Source organism: Glycine max, chromosome 14 (genome assembly GCF_000004515.6).
Source record: "Glycine max cultivar Williams 82 chromosome 14, Glycine_max_v4.0, whole genome shotgun sequence".
NCBI lineage: Eukaryota > Viridiplantae > Streptophyta > Magnoliopsida > Fabales > Fabaceae > Glycine > Glycine max.
Window position 1 is genome coordinate 1,684,617 of NC_038250.2, and position 15,807 is coordinate 1,700,423.

Here is a 15,807-nt window from a genome sequence, read left to right on the forward strand (position 1 = left end):
CGTCTTCCTTATCGTGATCAGATTCAAAGTCGGATTTTAATATGAAGACCAATTTATCTAAATCAAAGACTTGGTGTTTTTTTCCTTTATTTTTCATGTCATGGTTGAATAATTCAATATGTCTTTCCTTCTCCTTTGTTTTTTGGTCCAAAACAATGATTATACACCTCATCATTTTCTCTGTATGCTTTGATTCAATTTCATACACAACTATTTTATTAATCCAAACTATATATATATATATTACTACGTGCGTGTAATCTAAAAGCATATTTAGTGAAAAATACATTTTATATGAGGATAAAATAATAAATATTTATATTTAAATTACATAAGTACATAAAGCTAAAGAATGCATGTCTTTTAAATCTAATGCTAGATATACATTGCATGACAATGCCATATATGGTGTTAAGTCATGTCTTAGTTAATATATATGGTTTGGATAAATAAAATAATTGTATATGAAAATGAATAAAAGCATAAAAAGAGGAGGATGAATAGCAAAATCATTGCTTTTGACCAAAAAGGAAGGAGAATTAAAACCATATTGAATAAGCCAACCATGACATAAAAAAACAAAGGAAAAAGATATCAAACTTTTGATTTAGCTTAATTGGTCTTCGAATTAGAATTTCACTCTGAATAAAATCATGACAAGACTGATGAACTATGTTGTCAAACGAAGACTAGAAACAAACCCAATTACAAAACAACCAAGAAGTTAATGTCATTAACTTGGCTAGGTTTCATAAGTTGATGATTTCATTTTCTTAATAGTTTTGTAATTATATCTCTTTCTTGTCTTGATTTGATGAATATAGCTCGTCTTCCTTATCATGATGAGATTCAAAGTCAGATTTTAATATGAAGACCAATTTACCTATATCAAAGGCTTGGTGTCTTTTTCCTTTATTTTTCATGTCATGGTTGAATGATTCAATATGTCTTTCCTTCTCTTTCCTTTTCTGGTCCATAACAATGAATATACTACTCATCATTTTCTCTGTATACTTTGATTCAATTTCATACACAACTATTTTATTAATCCAAATCACACACACGCCCACGCACACACACACACACAACTATTTTTTTGTGTGTGTGTGTATTATTAAGTGTGTGTAATCTAAAAGCATATTTAGTGAAAATATTTTGTATATGAGGATAAAATAATAAATATTGATATTTAAATTACATAAGCACATAAAGCTAAAGAACACATGTCTTTTAAATCTAATGCTAGATATACATTGCATGACAATGCCATATATAGTGTTAAGTCATGTCTTAGTTTATATATATGGTTTGGATAAATAAAATAATTATATATGAAAATGAATAAGAGCATAAAAAGAGAAGGATGAATGGCAAAATCATTGTTTTTGACCGAAAAGGAAGGAGAAGGGAAATCATATTGAATAAGCCAACCATGACATAAAAAACAAAGGAAAAAGATATCAAACCTTTGATTTCGCTGAATTGGTCTTCGAATTAGAATTTGACTATGAATAAGATCATGACAAGGTTGATGAGCTATGTTGTCAAACCAAGAGTATGAACAAACCTAATTACAAAACACTCAAGAAGTTAATGTCATTAACTTGGCTAGGTTTCATAAGTTGATGATTTCATTTTCTTAATTGTTTTGTAATTAAGTCTATTTTTAGTCTTGATTTGATGAATATAACTTGTCTTCCTTATCGTGATCAAATTCAAAGTCGGATTTTAATATGAAGACTAATTTATCTAAATCAAAGGCTTGGTGTCTTTTTCCTTAATTTTCATGTCATGGTTGAATGATTCAATATGTCTTTCCTTCTCCTTCCTTTTTTGGTCCATAACAATGATTATACTACTCATCATTTTCTCTGTATGTTTTGATTCAATTTCACACACAACTATTTTATTAATCTAAACGATATATATATATATATATAAAAATTATTACGTGTGTGTAATCTAAAAGCATATTTAGTGAAAATATTTTTTATATGAGGATAAAATAATAAATATTGATATTTAAATTACATAAGTACATAAAGCTAATGAACACATGTCTTTTAAATCTAATGCTAGATATACATTGCATGATACTGTCAAATATAGTGTTAAGTTATGTCTTAGTTTATATATATGGTTTGGATAAATAAAATAATTGTATATGAAAATGAATAAGAGCATAAAAAGAGGAGGATGAATAGCAAAATCATTGCTTTTGACCAAAAAGGAAGGAGAAGGAAAATCATATTGAATAAGCCAACCACATCATAAAAAATCAAAGGAAAAAGATATCAAACCTTTGATTTAATTGAATTGGTTTTCGAATTAGAATTTGACTCTGAATAAAATCATGAGAAGGCTCGTGAACTATGTTGTTAAACCAAGAGTAGGAACAAACCCAATTACAAAACACTCAAGAAGTTAATGTCATTAACTTGGCTAGGTTTCATAAGTTGATGATTTCATTTTCTTAATTATTTTTGTAATTAAGTCTCTTTCTAGTCTTGATTTGATGAATATAGCTCGTCTTCCTTATCATGATCAGATTCAAAGTTGGATTTTAATATGAAGACCAGTTTAGCTAAATCAAATGCTTGATGTCTTTTTCCTTTATTTTTCATGTCATGGTTGAATGATTCAATATGTCTTTCCTCCTCCTTCATTTTTTGGTCCATAACAATGATTATACTACTCATTCTTTTCTATGTATGCTTTGATTCAATCTCTCACGTGCGCGTGCACACACACCCAAATTATGTACAACATTATTTTTTTTATTAAATTTATTAAATATTGTCACCCATTTTTCTCATTCCTTTTCTTTTTCAAATCTTTCTCAGTTATGTATTATAAAATAGAAAGTTTTGAAGGAGAAAAGGAATGAGAGATAAGAGGTGGGAATATTTAACTAAATTTTATAACAAAAAATAAAAAGGGATTTGTCTAATTATTATGAAGGATATGTTTAACAATTGCCTACAATATTTTTTTGAAAACTAAAAGAGGTGTAAACTTAGGGAAAAAATGTATGAAATAACATTAAATATCTTCATCCTTACTTCTTATTCCTTTTCTTTTTCAAACCTTTCTCAATTATGTATTATAAAATAGAAAATTTTGAAGAAGAAAAGGAATGAGAAATAAGAGGTGAGGATATTTAACTAAATTTAATAAAAAAAAATAAAAGAGCTCTATCTAATAATTATGGAAGATATGATTAACAATTGTCTACCGTTTTCTTTGAAAACTAAAAAAAAAAGTAGGGAAAAGATGTATGAAATAACATGGGTCCAATCAAAACTGTTATTTGGGTGAAGGATGGGCCCAGCCCATGAACCCTTGGAGCCCATCCATTTGAAGGGACCAAAATGGTAAATGAGTGCCTGAGAAAAAAGAAGTGACTGTTGCAGCAAAGAACCCAAAAACAAAAGGTTGAAGAATTTGACAGAGTGAGAGTGTAAGGTAGAGTCAGTCAGAGATATAGAAATGGCTTCGTGGTGCAGTGTTCGAAGCTTCCAGGTTCCGGCGATGGAAGGCAGCGCACTGCGCAACCGTGCTTCATTGGCCGCCAGAGTGGGGTGTTTGTCCGTGGCCGGCACCTCCTTCTGGCGTTCCTCTTCGTCACCGAAGCACTCTTTGTCATTCACATGCTTGAGCATTTCTTCCGAAACTCGTAAGTACCCATTATGAAGAAACCTTCAAATTTTTAAACCTTTTACTTTTTTTGTTATAATGGTGACCCTTATTGCTTGTAGGTATTAAGGAAAATGTTCAAACAGAAGGGGCACCTGCGGCTCTGGGACCATATTCTCAAGCAATCAAATCCAACAACCTTCTTTTTGTGTCTGGTGTTCTTGGCCTTGTTCCCGAGGTTTGTTAATTTACTTAATTGTTATCACTTCCTTTAATTTATGATGTTCGTTTCTTCAGATTGTTGATGTGTGTTTTGCTCTTCAATGCAGACCGGGAAGTTCGTATCTGATGATGTTGAAGACCAAACTGAACAGGTACAAAATGAGACAACATTTTATCTTGTGATACTAAATTCTTTGAATGTCAATTGTTGTATTGTATGACGATAACATTTTATTGATGTTGCAATGCACTTGTTTATTTTGTTTCTGACATTTGATATAATAATTACCCTTTGTAGCTTCTTAAAAACATGGGGGAAATTCTTAAAGCCGGTGGTGCTAGCTACTCGTCCGTCGTTAAGACAACAATTATGTATGAATTCCTCACTATTTTGTGGTTGGAATTTATTGAGTTTCAGCAAGATTACTAGTTTTTGAGGTTTTATTTCCTGCAGGTTGGCTGACTTGAAGGACTTCAAGAAAGTCAATGAGATCTATGCTAAATGTGAGTTCTGTGGTAGTGATTTTAATTTTTAATGTTTTCTTGACAGTTACATTCTTGTAGAAGGTGAAGCTTGCACTGACTTGTTTGTGTGTGAAAAGATGAATACACTATCCTAAACTTTTATTCATATTTAGTAATATCTTTTGGTAGAAATAATTAGCCATCCATTTCATATTGCAGATCATGAAAGTCCTGTATTGACAAACTGCTTAACTGTGCTAATTACTAATGAATTTCACTTCTGATAATAATTTATACTGCACTGTAAAAATTGACCCTGCTGCATTGTGGGCTGAGAATGTGTTAGCCTGTAGGTAACATACATGTACCATGGCTGACCACTGACCAGCTTTTAGATTCAAAACCTTCATGCTTTTTTATGCTTTAGTCTTGAAGATTCACCTGTTAGCTTGTCATAATAGGTAATAGGTTATGTTGTCAACTTGTCATATTTAATACATACTAAGGGTGATTAGTAGATTGATACTAGAGAGTCCACTAGTACCATGCTGAAAACATTAAGGTTTTCCGTTTGGGTTGGTATTGTTTAATTTTCACTAATGCCCACAGTTACTTAAATAATTTTAATTTACCTGCTTTTCCAATGATTTCAGACTTCCCTTCACCTTTCCCTGCTCGTTCAACTTATCAAGTAGCTGCATTGCCATTGGATGCCAAGATTGAAATAGAGTGCATAGCAACTTTATAAGCATCAATTGTACTAGTACATCTGGCTCCATCAGCAAACTCAGGTTAACAATGCAGGAAGGGACATATCTTAGTATTGAAGTTTTACTTGTTTTGTTCTTTGGATAATGGTGCTCTTGTGATTACATTTACCATCCTAGCGAGGTCTATAATCTTCGGATTCTTTCTCAAAGATTATGCACCTATTTAAAGTGAAAGAAACTCAGTCATTGGATGTTTCTTGTTTGCAGCTTTTGTGACATCGTATATTCGTATCACATAAGACATATTATGAATAAGATCATTTTTAATAAATATCTTTTACTCGAACTCACATCAATTTTCTTTAGATTGATTTGTGGACGTTACATTGAAAACCTTATTGTACGTACTTCTTATATTCTTTTTCTTCATATTTTGTTCTTATATAAGTCACTGAAATGGATTGACCAATTCATAAATATAAGTAACAGAAAAAGTAACCAATATACAATTAGCAAAGATTGCTTATAAATTAAACGACAGACATAAACCCACTTCTCTCCCTAAAATGAGAAGGTTTACTTTAGAAGATCCTGATCCTTGATTAGTATTCATTAGTAACTTGTTTTTCCAATTCAATCTTTCGTTATCATTTGATTAGTTATAATTTAAATTTCTCTACCGATATTATAAATTAGTTTGCATTTTATTAATTTATGTTTTTTTCCAAGGTATAATATTACATTTCCAAAAATCTTATCCCCAAGAATACTATGTTTGCGGATGTAATTTACATAAACGTTTTTGGTTTGGTTGGCATTTAATAATTTTAGAAAAAATGTTTGATTAAAATTTTGAAGAAGAAAAAAGTAGAGGAAAAAATGTGGAAGAAACTCAAGAAAGAAGTAGGAATATAGAGTTATTTTAGAAAAGAACTTTTATTTTTATGAAAATGTTTCATATTCCTAAGAATCACCATATGTAGATATATATATAAAAAATGAAGTAAACTTGAGATTGTGACATTCCCAAATTCACTTTTCTGAAAATAATTTGTAAAATCTTGAATCAAATCCAACCTTAATATTTAAGCATCAACTTATCATGATTCTTTCTTTTATATTGGAATGCTGGATTTGTCTCAAAATTGGTATGACAATGATTTGAACGGAAAATTAAACATGCACTCAATTATTCAAACAATCGACAAACATTTGCTACTTTGCATCCTTAAAAGTTCTGGCTCAGATTGTATTTTTGCAACGTAGGCCTTGGATTCTTATTGGGAGGATTAAGGCTTCAGGTTGTGCATTATATATGAATATCTGAGAATCCTATAAAGCAACTTGCCTTGCATTTGCATCCAATGTTGTTCTTTTGCCAGTTTTCAAGAATAAAGATAAAACGTAAAGCATCTTTAGCGGTGAAACTATAACTTTTCTCCCTCACTATCAAAGTCTGAAAAAAAAGGAAATAAAAAAAATATAACGAGGCTTGCTTTTTTAATCAAGCAACGTTACTATTTTAAGTAACCGTAATTATACATAGATGTTATTTTTTAAAAAAATATTAAGGTAAGCGACGAACATTAAAGTTACTCATATAAAGTGGCCTTTCTCATAATTATATAACTCTATCGTGTCAATTTGTACACTATTTAGATAGAATTTTCTATCCATACTTATAACAGGAAATAAAAATAAAATAAATCATATTTCTATTCTGTAAGTAAAAATCGATTTATAGTTTTCAACTTTAATTTTGAAGAAACTAAATAAAATAATTTTTTATAAAAGTTAAACAGTATAAATGTTATGTTTAGTAAAATTAGCTTATAGATTAACTTATAAGCTAATTGATTTAATAAAAGTGTTTGATAAGACTAGTTTGTGAATGTATGAATACATGAATTTTGATGATGTCAAACAAAAATCAAACTAGACTGCTACAAAGGATAAACATTGCTTCAAGATTAATACACGATTGTTTCAACAAACAAAGTCTTGCTTCAAGATTATTTTAAGATCAAGTCTTGCCTCAAAACAAAGTGTTTCTAAAACATGCAAGGCTCTGGTAATCGATTGTCAATAGACAAGTTTGAAAAATAACTATTAAAAAGGATTTTGAATTTGAATTTTATACCTGTAATCGATTAGTAGATGTTTGTAATCAATTGTCAGCAACGAAACTCTGGAAATTCAAATTCAAAAGTCATGACCCTTCAAAATATATCTGTTTAATCTATTACCTGTGAAAAATTTCAAAAAAATCTTTTTGAAAAGACATATCTCTTCAAACCATTCTGAAAAGGTAAGAAGAACCTGTATATATGTGTGATTTCAAAAAGTAAGAGAGAAATATTCCTAGAAAATTCCATTATCAAATGTTTTCTTAACAACTCTTGGGCAAACACTTTAAATTTATTGAAGAGTTCATCCAGATTAATTGTAATATTTTTCTCTTAAAGAGAAAATTCTTCTTCCTCTTCTTTTTCTTCAAAGAGATTGATTAAGGGATCGAGAGTCTCTTAAGTTGTAAGGATTCCTTAAGTGAGACTTAATTCACCACTTAAGTTATTGAGATCACTTGTCTAACATAGTTGATAAGTTAATTGATAAATTTCAAATGACGTAAAAATATATATTTGGTATTTTTAATATTTGAATTTTATTTCTAATAATTTATCAAAATTAAGATAATAATTTTTAAAATTTTGTATATCATAAAAAATTTATTTTTTTGGAAAATTAAAATTAAATAAATAAAATTTATTAGAATTATCTTGCTTAAAATAATTTTTTAACATTTAAATACTTTATTAATAATACTATTTTAAGACAAAAAATGAAAAAGTGTTTTTTTTTTATAATTTTTCTTATACATTCATCTTATAAGAAGAACTTAAAGTATATGTTTCTCATTTGTAAGACTATGAAATATTATACAAACATATCTTGTTTAATAAGGTAACGGAATTTTTAAATTAAATAAAAAGATAAAATAAAAGTTGAAATAAAATATGAAGGATAAAATTGAGAAGGAGAAAAAATTATTAGCTTATTTTTCATATTACTTTAAGTAACTTATCAAAATAAGCTATTTAAAGTAGCTTAAAAGGATAAAATTGAGAAGGAGAAAAAATTAAAAGCTTATAAGTTAGCTTATTTTTCATTTGTAAGTTAGTCAAAGGAGTTTATAGTTTTCTTAAACATAATTGACTATTCTATAATATATATATATATATATATATATATGAGCTCCTTTTATTCTCTTATAAATTATAAATACATATTAAAAAATTATTCAAACAAGAAGATTTATTTGCTGATACTTCTCAAGAATACATTGCATAAAAATGTGGTTCCATCAGCTAGATTATCACCCTTTCTTGCGAGTTGCGAGTATTAAGTTTATTCAGGTTTGATTAGGGTTCATAGGAAAGAGCCTTTCCGATATTTGGAAGAAAATTACCATTAAGTACATGAGTAAACTATATTAGAAAACAATAATTAGTGTTTTTTAGCAGTATAAAATAAATAGTTTTACTTGCTGAATAAATTAATTTCCAAGCTCTATGGAGGCCTTGTCATCTCAATGCAAAATGAGTATTAAAAGATTCATTAAATATATTTTGCAATTTCCATGCATTCACTTCAAAGATGGTAGCTTGAAAGGATTCTATTATAGCCTACGCTTTTATCCGATGAGCATGCACCTTTTTTTGTACGCACTGATTCTTTTATGGTTGGGGAGGGGATTTTGATTATCTCTGGTAGCTTGAAAGGATTTCATCTCATGCGTGCATATGTTTTTATTCAAAGGAAACATGCACTTTTTTTTGTACGTATTGCTTCTTTCTTCTTCTTCTTTTTCCTTTTTTTCCTGTGTTTATAGAAATGTGTTAGAGAGTATGTTATAACTTTTACTGAAAAGAGTACTGTTTTTTAGTTCTCTAAATATATGGCATATAAAAAGGTTTTTACTATAGATAGACTACTCTAAATATTCAATTAATTATTTTATTGTTAATATAAATTCTTAGGATTTGATTCTAAACTTTGGAATTAAGTTTTCTTAATGCCTACTTTTATTTTACTGTCAAACTTCGTTGAGTCATTATTTATACAAAAATAAATTCTTTGACACTAAGGTATCTTTTTTTTAATCACAAATATTTTCTGTTAAAGATAATATTGTTTGAGCTAATAATATCCGTTACTTGAATTTAAGATATTTGGTTACATCAGTTGATTGAGATGCTTGATGATTTCAAGAATATTTTTTTTTATCTTTCTTTCAATTCATTTACATAAAAAATTGTTTTTATTTAAAATACTTTACAAAATTTTAGTATATTCGTTTAAGTTACAAAAATGATAAGTATTGTGAATGAAAATATCATATTTGATGGAGGAGAGATATTATTATATTTTTTTACGGGAGATATTACTATACACACGCAAGTGTGTTTTTCAATAAAATTATTCCCCTATCTTGAATATATTAAAAAATAACTGATTCTCGATCATTAAAAAATTAGTTACAAACAATTGCACCAATTTTGATCTTTTTTCTAAAACACATTTTTATTAAAACTAAATATCAAAAATAAAAATTATTAAAAACAAAATCTCAATTAAATAAAAAATATTTTAAAAATAATAAAATTAAACAATGTGAAATTAATTATATTTGTAACCACTTGACATGACAAATTTCCCCCCTTATGATTAAGACGGTAGAAAATAATCATGAGCAAAAAATTGTGGATATGCTACGAATAAAATTGTTTAAAAAAGAATACTTTTCGATAACAGAGAATAAAAGAGGGAAGATGTTGAGAATGGAAGAGAGTAGTGGGGCATGCTGAGGAAAAGGACGGTGGCATCTGAACGAAAACAGAAGTAATATCCATTTAAGTTAATGTTAATCCTTTTGACGCATAAAAAGGAAAAGGAAAACGTTTCTTATTCAAAGGAAAGGAAAACACCTAACAAGCTTGGTTCGTATTCATTCTCTCCTTCTTGTTAGACCAATCCCTTTTTCAATTCTCATAGCATAGATCTCCATTTTCCAATTCAAACCCTTTCCTCTTTCTTCCCTTTCTTTTCAGAATCCAAATGCGATGTTGCTTTCGTTATTGTGTTTTAGATTTTGAATATGGTTCTTCTGTTATTGATTTTTAGGTTGGTAAGTTATCTACAATCTGCATCATGGAAGGTGTTATTCTGAGAAGGGTCATTCCTTCGGATAACAGTTGCCTCTTCAATGCTGTTGGGTAAGCTAAGCAATGGAATACAACCCCTTTTTTTTTGGAATTACTGCTACTTGTACAAATCATTCCACTTGTGATGCTCTTTCTCCTTCCTTTTTTTTGTGTTTAATTGTTTCAGCTATGTTATGGATCATGACAAAAAGAAAGCTGCTGAGTTGAGACAGGTAATTTTTTTCTTGTATTTAGTTTATTTGTGAATTTGCTTCTAGTGCCAAGGGGTGCTTCATTTCTGGCTGGTCAACTTTTGCCTCAAGATATGTTTTTATTTTTTTATTTTTGGAGTGAAACATGTTTTTGGTCCCTCAAAATATATCGAGATTCAGTTTTAATCCCACAAAATATAGAGATTAATATGTTTTTAGCCCCTACATTTTAACAAAAATTTCAAAGTTAAATATATGATCTTTTCTACTAGAAAAATCTCATTTTTCAAACTTGAGGTATCAAACACAATAAACTAAAGATTTGGACTAGTGAAACCATATCGTAGTAGTGTTATTTATGGCGGGTGGCAGAACATGGCCGAAGGGTAAAATTCCGCCATGTAAACACACCATAGTGGGCTTCTCTTCACAAATTGCCTATGGTGGTTGGCAAAAAATCTGCCATGCCATTCCACCATGGCGGCCATGACACCTCCTTTAACAACATTGTATCGTAGAATTCATTTTCAAATCAGGAGACCTCTCTACAGGATTGGAAGAAGGACTTTTCACCCAACTAGTTAGAGTTCCTCCAAACCGTGTCATTCTCGAAGTGTGATATGACACTGTCAAAAACACGAGGTTGGAATGTGTTGAAGAATACTATACAAATTTAATACATTTTTATTCCCTACTTTTTTTTCTCAAAAACATGTGTTTTTAGTTCTTGACAAGAGACTAAAACCACTTCACTTTTAATAAATGTAAGAACTAAAACATGTTGAATTTTTATAGGGACTAAGACCAAATTTCTAGATATTTTGAGAAATTAAAAACATTTTTATTCTGAAATGTTCCTTGCAGTCATAGACATATTTTATTAAAATTCAGTAAAAAGAGCTTTCGGTAAACTGATAGTTGGCTTTCCAATCATTAAAACGGTTGCAACAAATGCTAAGGATGAAATACTTAGATATGAATATTTAGTTATTTTTATCTGCATAGTGCATGAAGAATTTTTCAGATGCAGCTACGAATAATAGATGCGCTTTGAGCATTTTTATTTTACAAAAATTCAACTTTGAAATATTATATATGGCTCAACATACCTATTTTTCACTAGCTCTTGTTGTTTTCAATTCCTGACATCAGACTTAAGTAACTTCTCTGGTAGATCTCCATATTTTGTCATCAATTCATCATATGCACTTGTGCTATGGTCTGTCAAGCCCCATGCTGTGCTACTCAATGCTTTCCATGAAATTACATGCAACTAAAAGCTTGTCATTGCAAAATATTTTTATTTTCAGATATGAAATTACGTACTCTATCATTTAAGAATTACCAGTGAGTGAAACTTTTATATCATTGTATTGCCTAATGTCTTTGCATTTTGAGTATGTTATTGACATCATTTCTTGCATATTTTGACTTAATATTTTTGTGCTATTTGTCATTTGACATGCTAAAGGTTATAGCAGCAACAGTAGCAAGTGATCCACAGAAATATTGTGAAGCATTTCTTGGGAAGCCAAACACAGAGTATTGTAACTGGATTCTTGACTCAGAGAAGTGGGGAGGTTAGTTGGCCTATGTTTTTCGTAATCAAGGCTATTTTAAATAAAAATTTAGATGGAAATAGTTACCAATTTTCACTATACAAATTGGAACTGCTACTTTTGGTGTTACTGTGGTGAGTGCATGAATGTGTAACCTCAAGTGTGGAAAATTCATTTTTATTTGGAACTTGAAAGGTGATGAAACTTACTCAAAGATGGGTTGATTTAACATCTGAGTTTTTAATAAACTTTGCTAAGATAAATATATTATGGAGTATATACGAGTAAAATATATTATTTTCCTGAAACATAAAGAGGCATAAAGTATTAATTAAAATTTGGGAAATTTTATTTAAACATCTGGATACCCAGAGAATCTTCTGTGACAATTGTTTAACTTTCAGTTGTTTCTAAAATTTGGCTTTTGATATAAATTTTATGGGTATAGATTTTGTAGTTGATGAATTTGACATGGGTTTCAAAGGGTATTTCAAACTCCTAGTAGCAAATTTAACAATAAAGCACTGTTAACTTTTTGTTAGTTTGATTTGCTAATTAAGCTCTATATTTCTTTATGAAGGTGCAATTGAACTTTCAATATTAGCAGATTATTATGGACGTGAAATTGCAGCATATGATATTCAGACAACTCGATGTGATTTGTATGGTCAGGTTAGTCACTCTTATGCAATCTATATGCTCTCAAGTTTTGCAACCTCTTATGACTGAACTTTTCTATTTTCACTTTTTGTGAATACTTTTGACAGGAAAGGAATTATTCTGAAAGAGTGATGCTGATTTATGATGGTCTCCACTATGATGCATTAGTGGTGAGTAATTTCATATACCAGAATTTTTTTTTATCATCCATTCCTTCTCTTCTTTGCATTTTTTTTTTTTGTGGTTTTGGAGGTGAATTGGGAGGTTACAAGTATATGGTATTTAACATTTATCTGCTACACATGAAACAATAAAAAAAATTACAAAGTTAAGGTTCATATGTATTTTTGTTTTCATGTTGCCTGATGATTACTCAAACCCCTTGTATGGGTCAGATGTCTCCCTTTGAGGAAGCTCCAGAGGAGTTTGATCAGACCATATTTGCTGTACAGAAAAACAGAAGCATTGGACCTGTTGAGGGGCTTGCTCTAAATTTTGTGAAGGACCAGCAAAGGTAGTTTGCTATTCTTATTGAACCTTACTAAAAGAAAGAGATAAATATTGTCATATTTAGATGATTGAATTGCATCAATCTTCATTTTTGGATTCTTTATATATCAGATTTGTTGCGAATATCTGTACGTAAAAGGTCTTTTTTTTGGGCATGTATTTTGAGGTTTGACTTTCAGAGGACTTGGGATGCATTTGGAATTGGATTGGGGAAATATTTTCTATTTTCAGTAATAATTACAAAATTGACCTCAATTCATGTTTTTATGTGCTAACATTTAAAAACAAAATAAAGTGAAACTAATGACATTTTTGTAATTGTTAGTGCAAACAGAAGACATTTTTGTAAATCCAGTGTACCTTTTATCAATTTAGAACAAGAACAAAGTAGTGAATGTGCCGCAAAGCTGTTACTATATATACATAGACTGATAAGTTGAAAACTTCAACTTTGCCAATTTCTATTGTCAAACAATACAGGTGAAATTATGCAAATTTTTAAGTGAAAGATATAGTTGGGCTATGAGGGCGAGCCCTGGTGCAGCGGTAAAGTTGTGCCTTGGTGACTTGTTGGTCATGGGTTCGAATCTGGAAACAGCCTCTTTGCATATGCAAGGGTAAGGCTGCGTACAACATCTCTCCCCCATACCTTCGCATAGCGAAGAGCCTCTGGGCAATGGGGTACGAAGTTTTTTTATATAGTTGGGCTATGTGTCTTGTCTGCCAGTAGGAACGTATATTTTAACTCTGCAATAATACAAAGGGAAGTCAGTTTGTTTTATCTTGCATGATGTGATTTTTTTAAATCTTCTCAATTTAATTTCGATATCATCTCGAATGGCCTCTCTCAATTATTTCTGCTACTTAGTATCATTGCAATTTATGATATGCCCATGATGCTAATATATCATGGCTACACTTTCTCAGGAAACGGAGTTACACTGACACTTCTAACTTCACTCTGCGCTGTGGAGTATGCCAAATTGGAGTAATGGGTCAGAAGGTGATTCCTCAGTACCCGATGCTTTGCTTTATGCTACTTACCCACCTTAGCCTATTCTCCTTTGTTCTTATGATTCTGAGTACTTGTTTTTTTGTGAACATTTCAGGAGGCAGTGGAGCATGCACAAGCAACTGGTCATGTTAACTTCCAAGAGTATAGATGATGCACTCTGTTCGTTTGAATGAGATACAAATTCATGTGTAATCTCCGTTGATTTGAATGAGCATCATTGATGAAAGGTAGTTGCTTTGTTGCAGACCATAAAACTGAATAATTTCTGCATGAGAATTGCTGTGGCAACTTGGGTTGTAATATTAGTTCCTTGGTCTCGTTCCACAAATGACTGTGATTATAAGAAACTCACCTCTAGTGGCAGACTAGATAAAGAAACTAATTAGTAATCAATTGTTTTTTATATTCTTTTCCTGGTAAAGATTTTTATCTAATATATTTCACTTATTTTCCTGTTATAATTTTTAGTGTAATAACTACGTAAACTCGCGCCACTATTTTAACCTTGGCGATTGTTGAATGCTTTTGATATTATATATAAATCCCTTTTAATGATAGTATATAATGACTCTCAAAACAAATTTACAGATACTTGTTCTAGCCGTCAAGCTTATTGTTAATCATGAATTTCAAATGTTGATTTATGTTGGAAGAAAATAGGTATTGTTATTAATAAAAACAATGAAAAATTAAGTTGTAAGTTCAAAGTATTTATATAAGAAAAGAATATCTAAGATACTCAATTTTTCATTTATTTCATCTATGCATTTTCTAACCAGAACTACATATCTAAAAGGCATATTTAATTGTATTGACTTTTGGATATACTTTATAAGGACATTTAAGACTAAGGTGGAGATAAGAGCTCAAAATTAACCCTTGGCCCAATCCTATGGTTATAAGAAATTTTGATGTGATTCCACTGTGTAATTGTGTTCTCATCCTAGTCTTGACTTCCTCATATATATCATTGACTGCTTGAAGATGTGCAACACAAATTTCTTTCTTCTTAAGGCCATCCACAATATCTTTCTTAGTATTTGATCATATGCCTTTTCTAACTCTAAAGAACAAATGAAAATCTTTTTTATTCCAAAAATCTTTTGTCTTCATTAAATGCTATAGCAATTATATTGCTTCCATAGTTTGCCTCCTAGGCATAAATCTAAATTGTTTTTAGTAATATGAGTTTTTTTGTTCTTAATCTTCCCTCAATCATCTTTTTCTCATAACTTCATCTTGGTCGCCAATAATTTGTATAATCTTTTTTATATAAATATTCTTACAAATAGGTGTTAGAGTATCAATGCTTCACTCTTCTAGCATTTTCTTGGGCCTCATACTCATAACCATGTTAAACAATTTATTTATTTTTTATTAGAAATGTGCCAATAGAAATCTTACAATAAAAGGCATAATTTTGGTCCTCGTCCCTTGTGTTTAACCTGATAGAAATTCATGTACTTCCTCAAATAACTTCTAAAAGTAATTTTTCTGTCTTTCTATAATGTCTTGTACTCTTGTTCCATAACAAAAACAGAGATTTTATTGTCTTCATCCTTAATGCACTTCTTTTTTATCCAAGTCTCTTGACTTTTTCTCTTTAATTTTAGC

The 15,807-nt window shown here is 30.0% G+C and overlaps 2 protein-coding genes across 2 annotated transcripts; both read left to right on the plus strand.

Annotated features, from left to right (window-relative positions):
- The first annotated feature begins 3,392 nt into the window (after positions 1-3,392).
- LOC100500302 (reactive intermediate deaminase A-like) lies at positions 3,393-5,327 on the plus strand. The gene is made up of 6 exons (NM_001249159.2): positions 3,393-3,676; positions 3,759-3,874; positions 3,966-4,010; positions 4,157-4,230; positions 4,313-4,362; positions 4,977-5,327. Exons 1-6 carry the CDS (start codon positions 3,490-3,492, stop codon positions 5,069-5,071), a joined length of 567 nt encoding a protein of 188 aa, NP_001236088.2. The 5' UTR covers positions 3,393-3,489; the 3' UTR covers positions 5,072-5,327.
- A 4,553-nt stretch (positions 5,328-9,880) lies between these two features.
- LOC100499809 (uncharacterized) lies at positions 9,881-14,751 on the plus strand. Its single transcript, NM_001249398.2, has 9 exons — positions 9,881-10,033; positions 10,218-10,309; positions 10,425-10,470; positions 11,921-12,029; positions 12,589-12,680; positions 12,776-12,838; positions 13,064-13,182; positions 14,106-14,181; positions 14,288-14,751. The coding sequence occupies exons 2-9, from the start codon at positions 10,245-10,247 to the stop codon at positions 14,342-14,344; spliced, it is 627 nt and encodes a 208-aa protein (NP_001236327.2). The 5' UTR covers positions 9,881-10,033; positions 10,218-10,244; the 3' UTR covers positions 14,345-14,751.
- Positions 14,752-15,807: the final 1,056 nt, after the last annotated feature.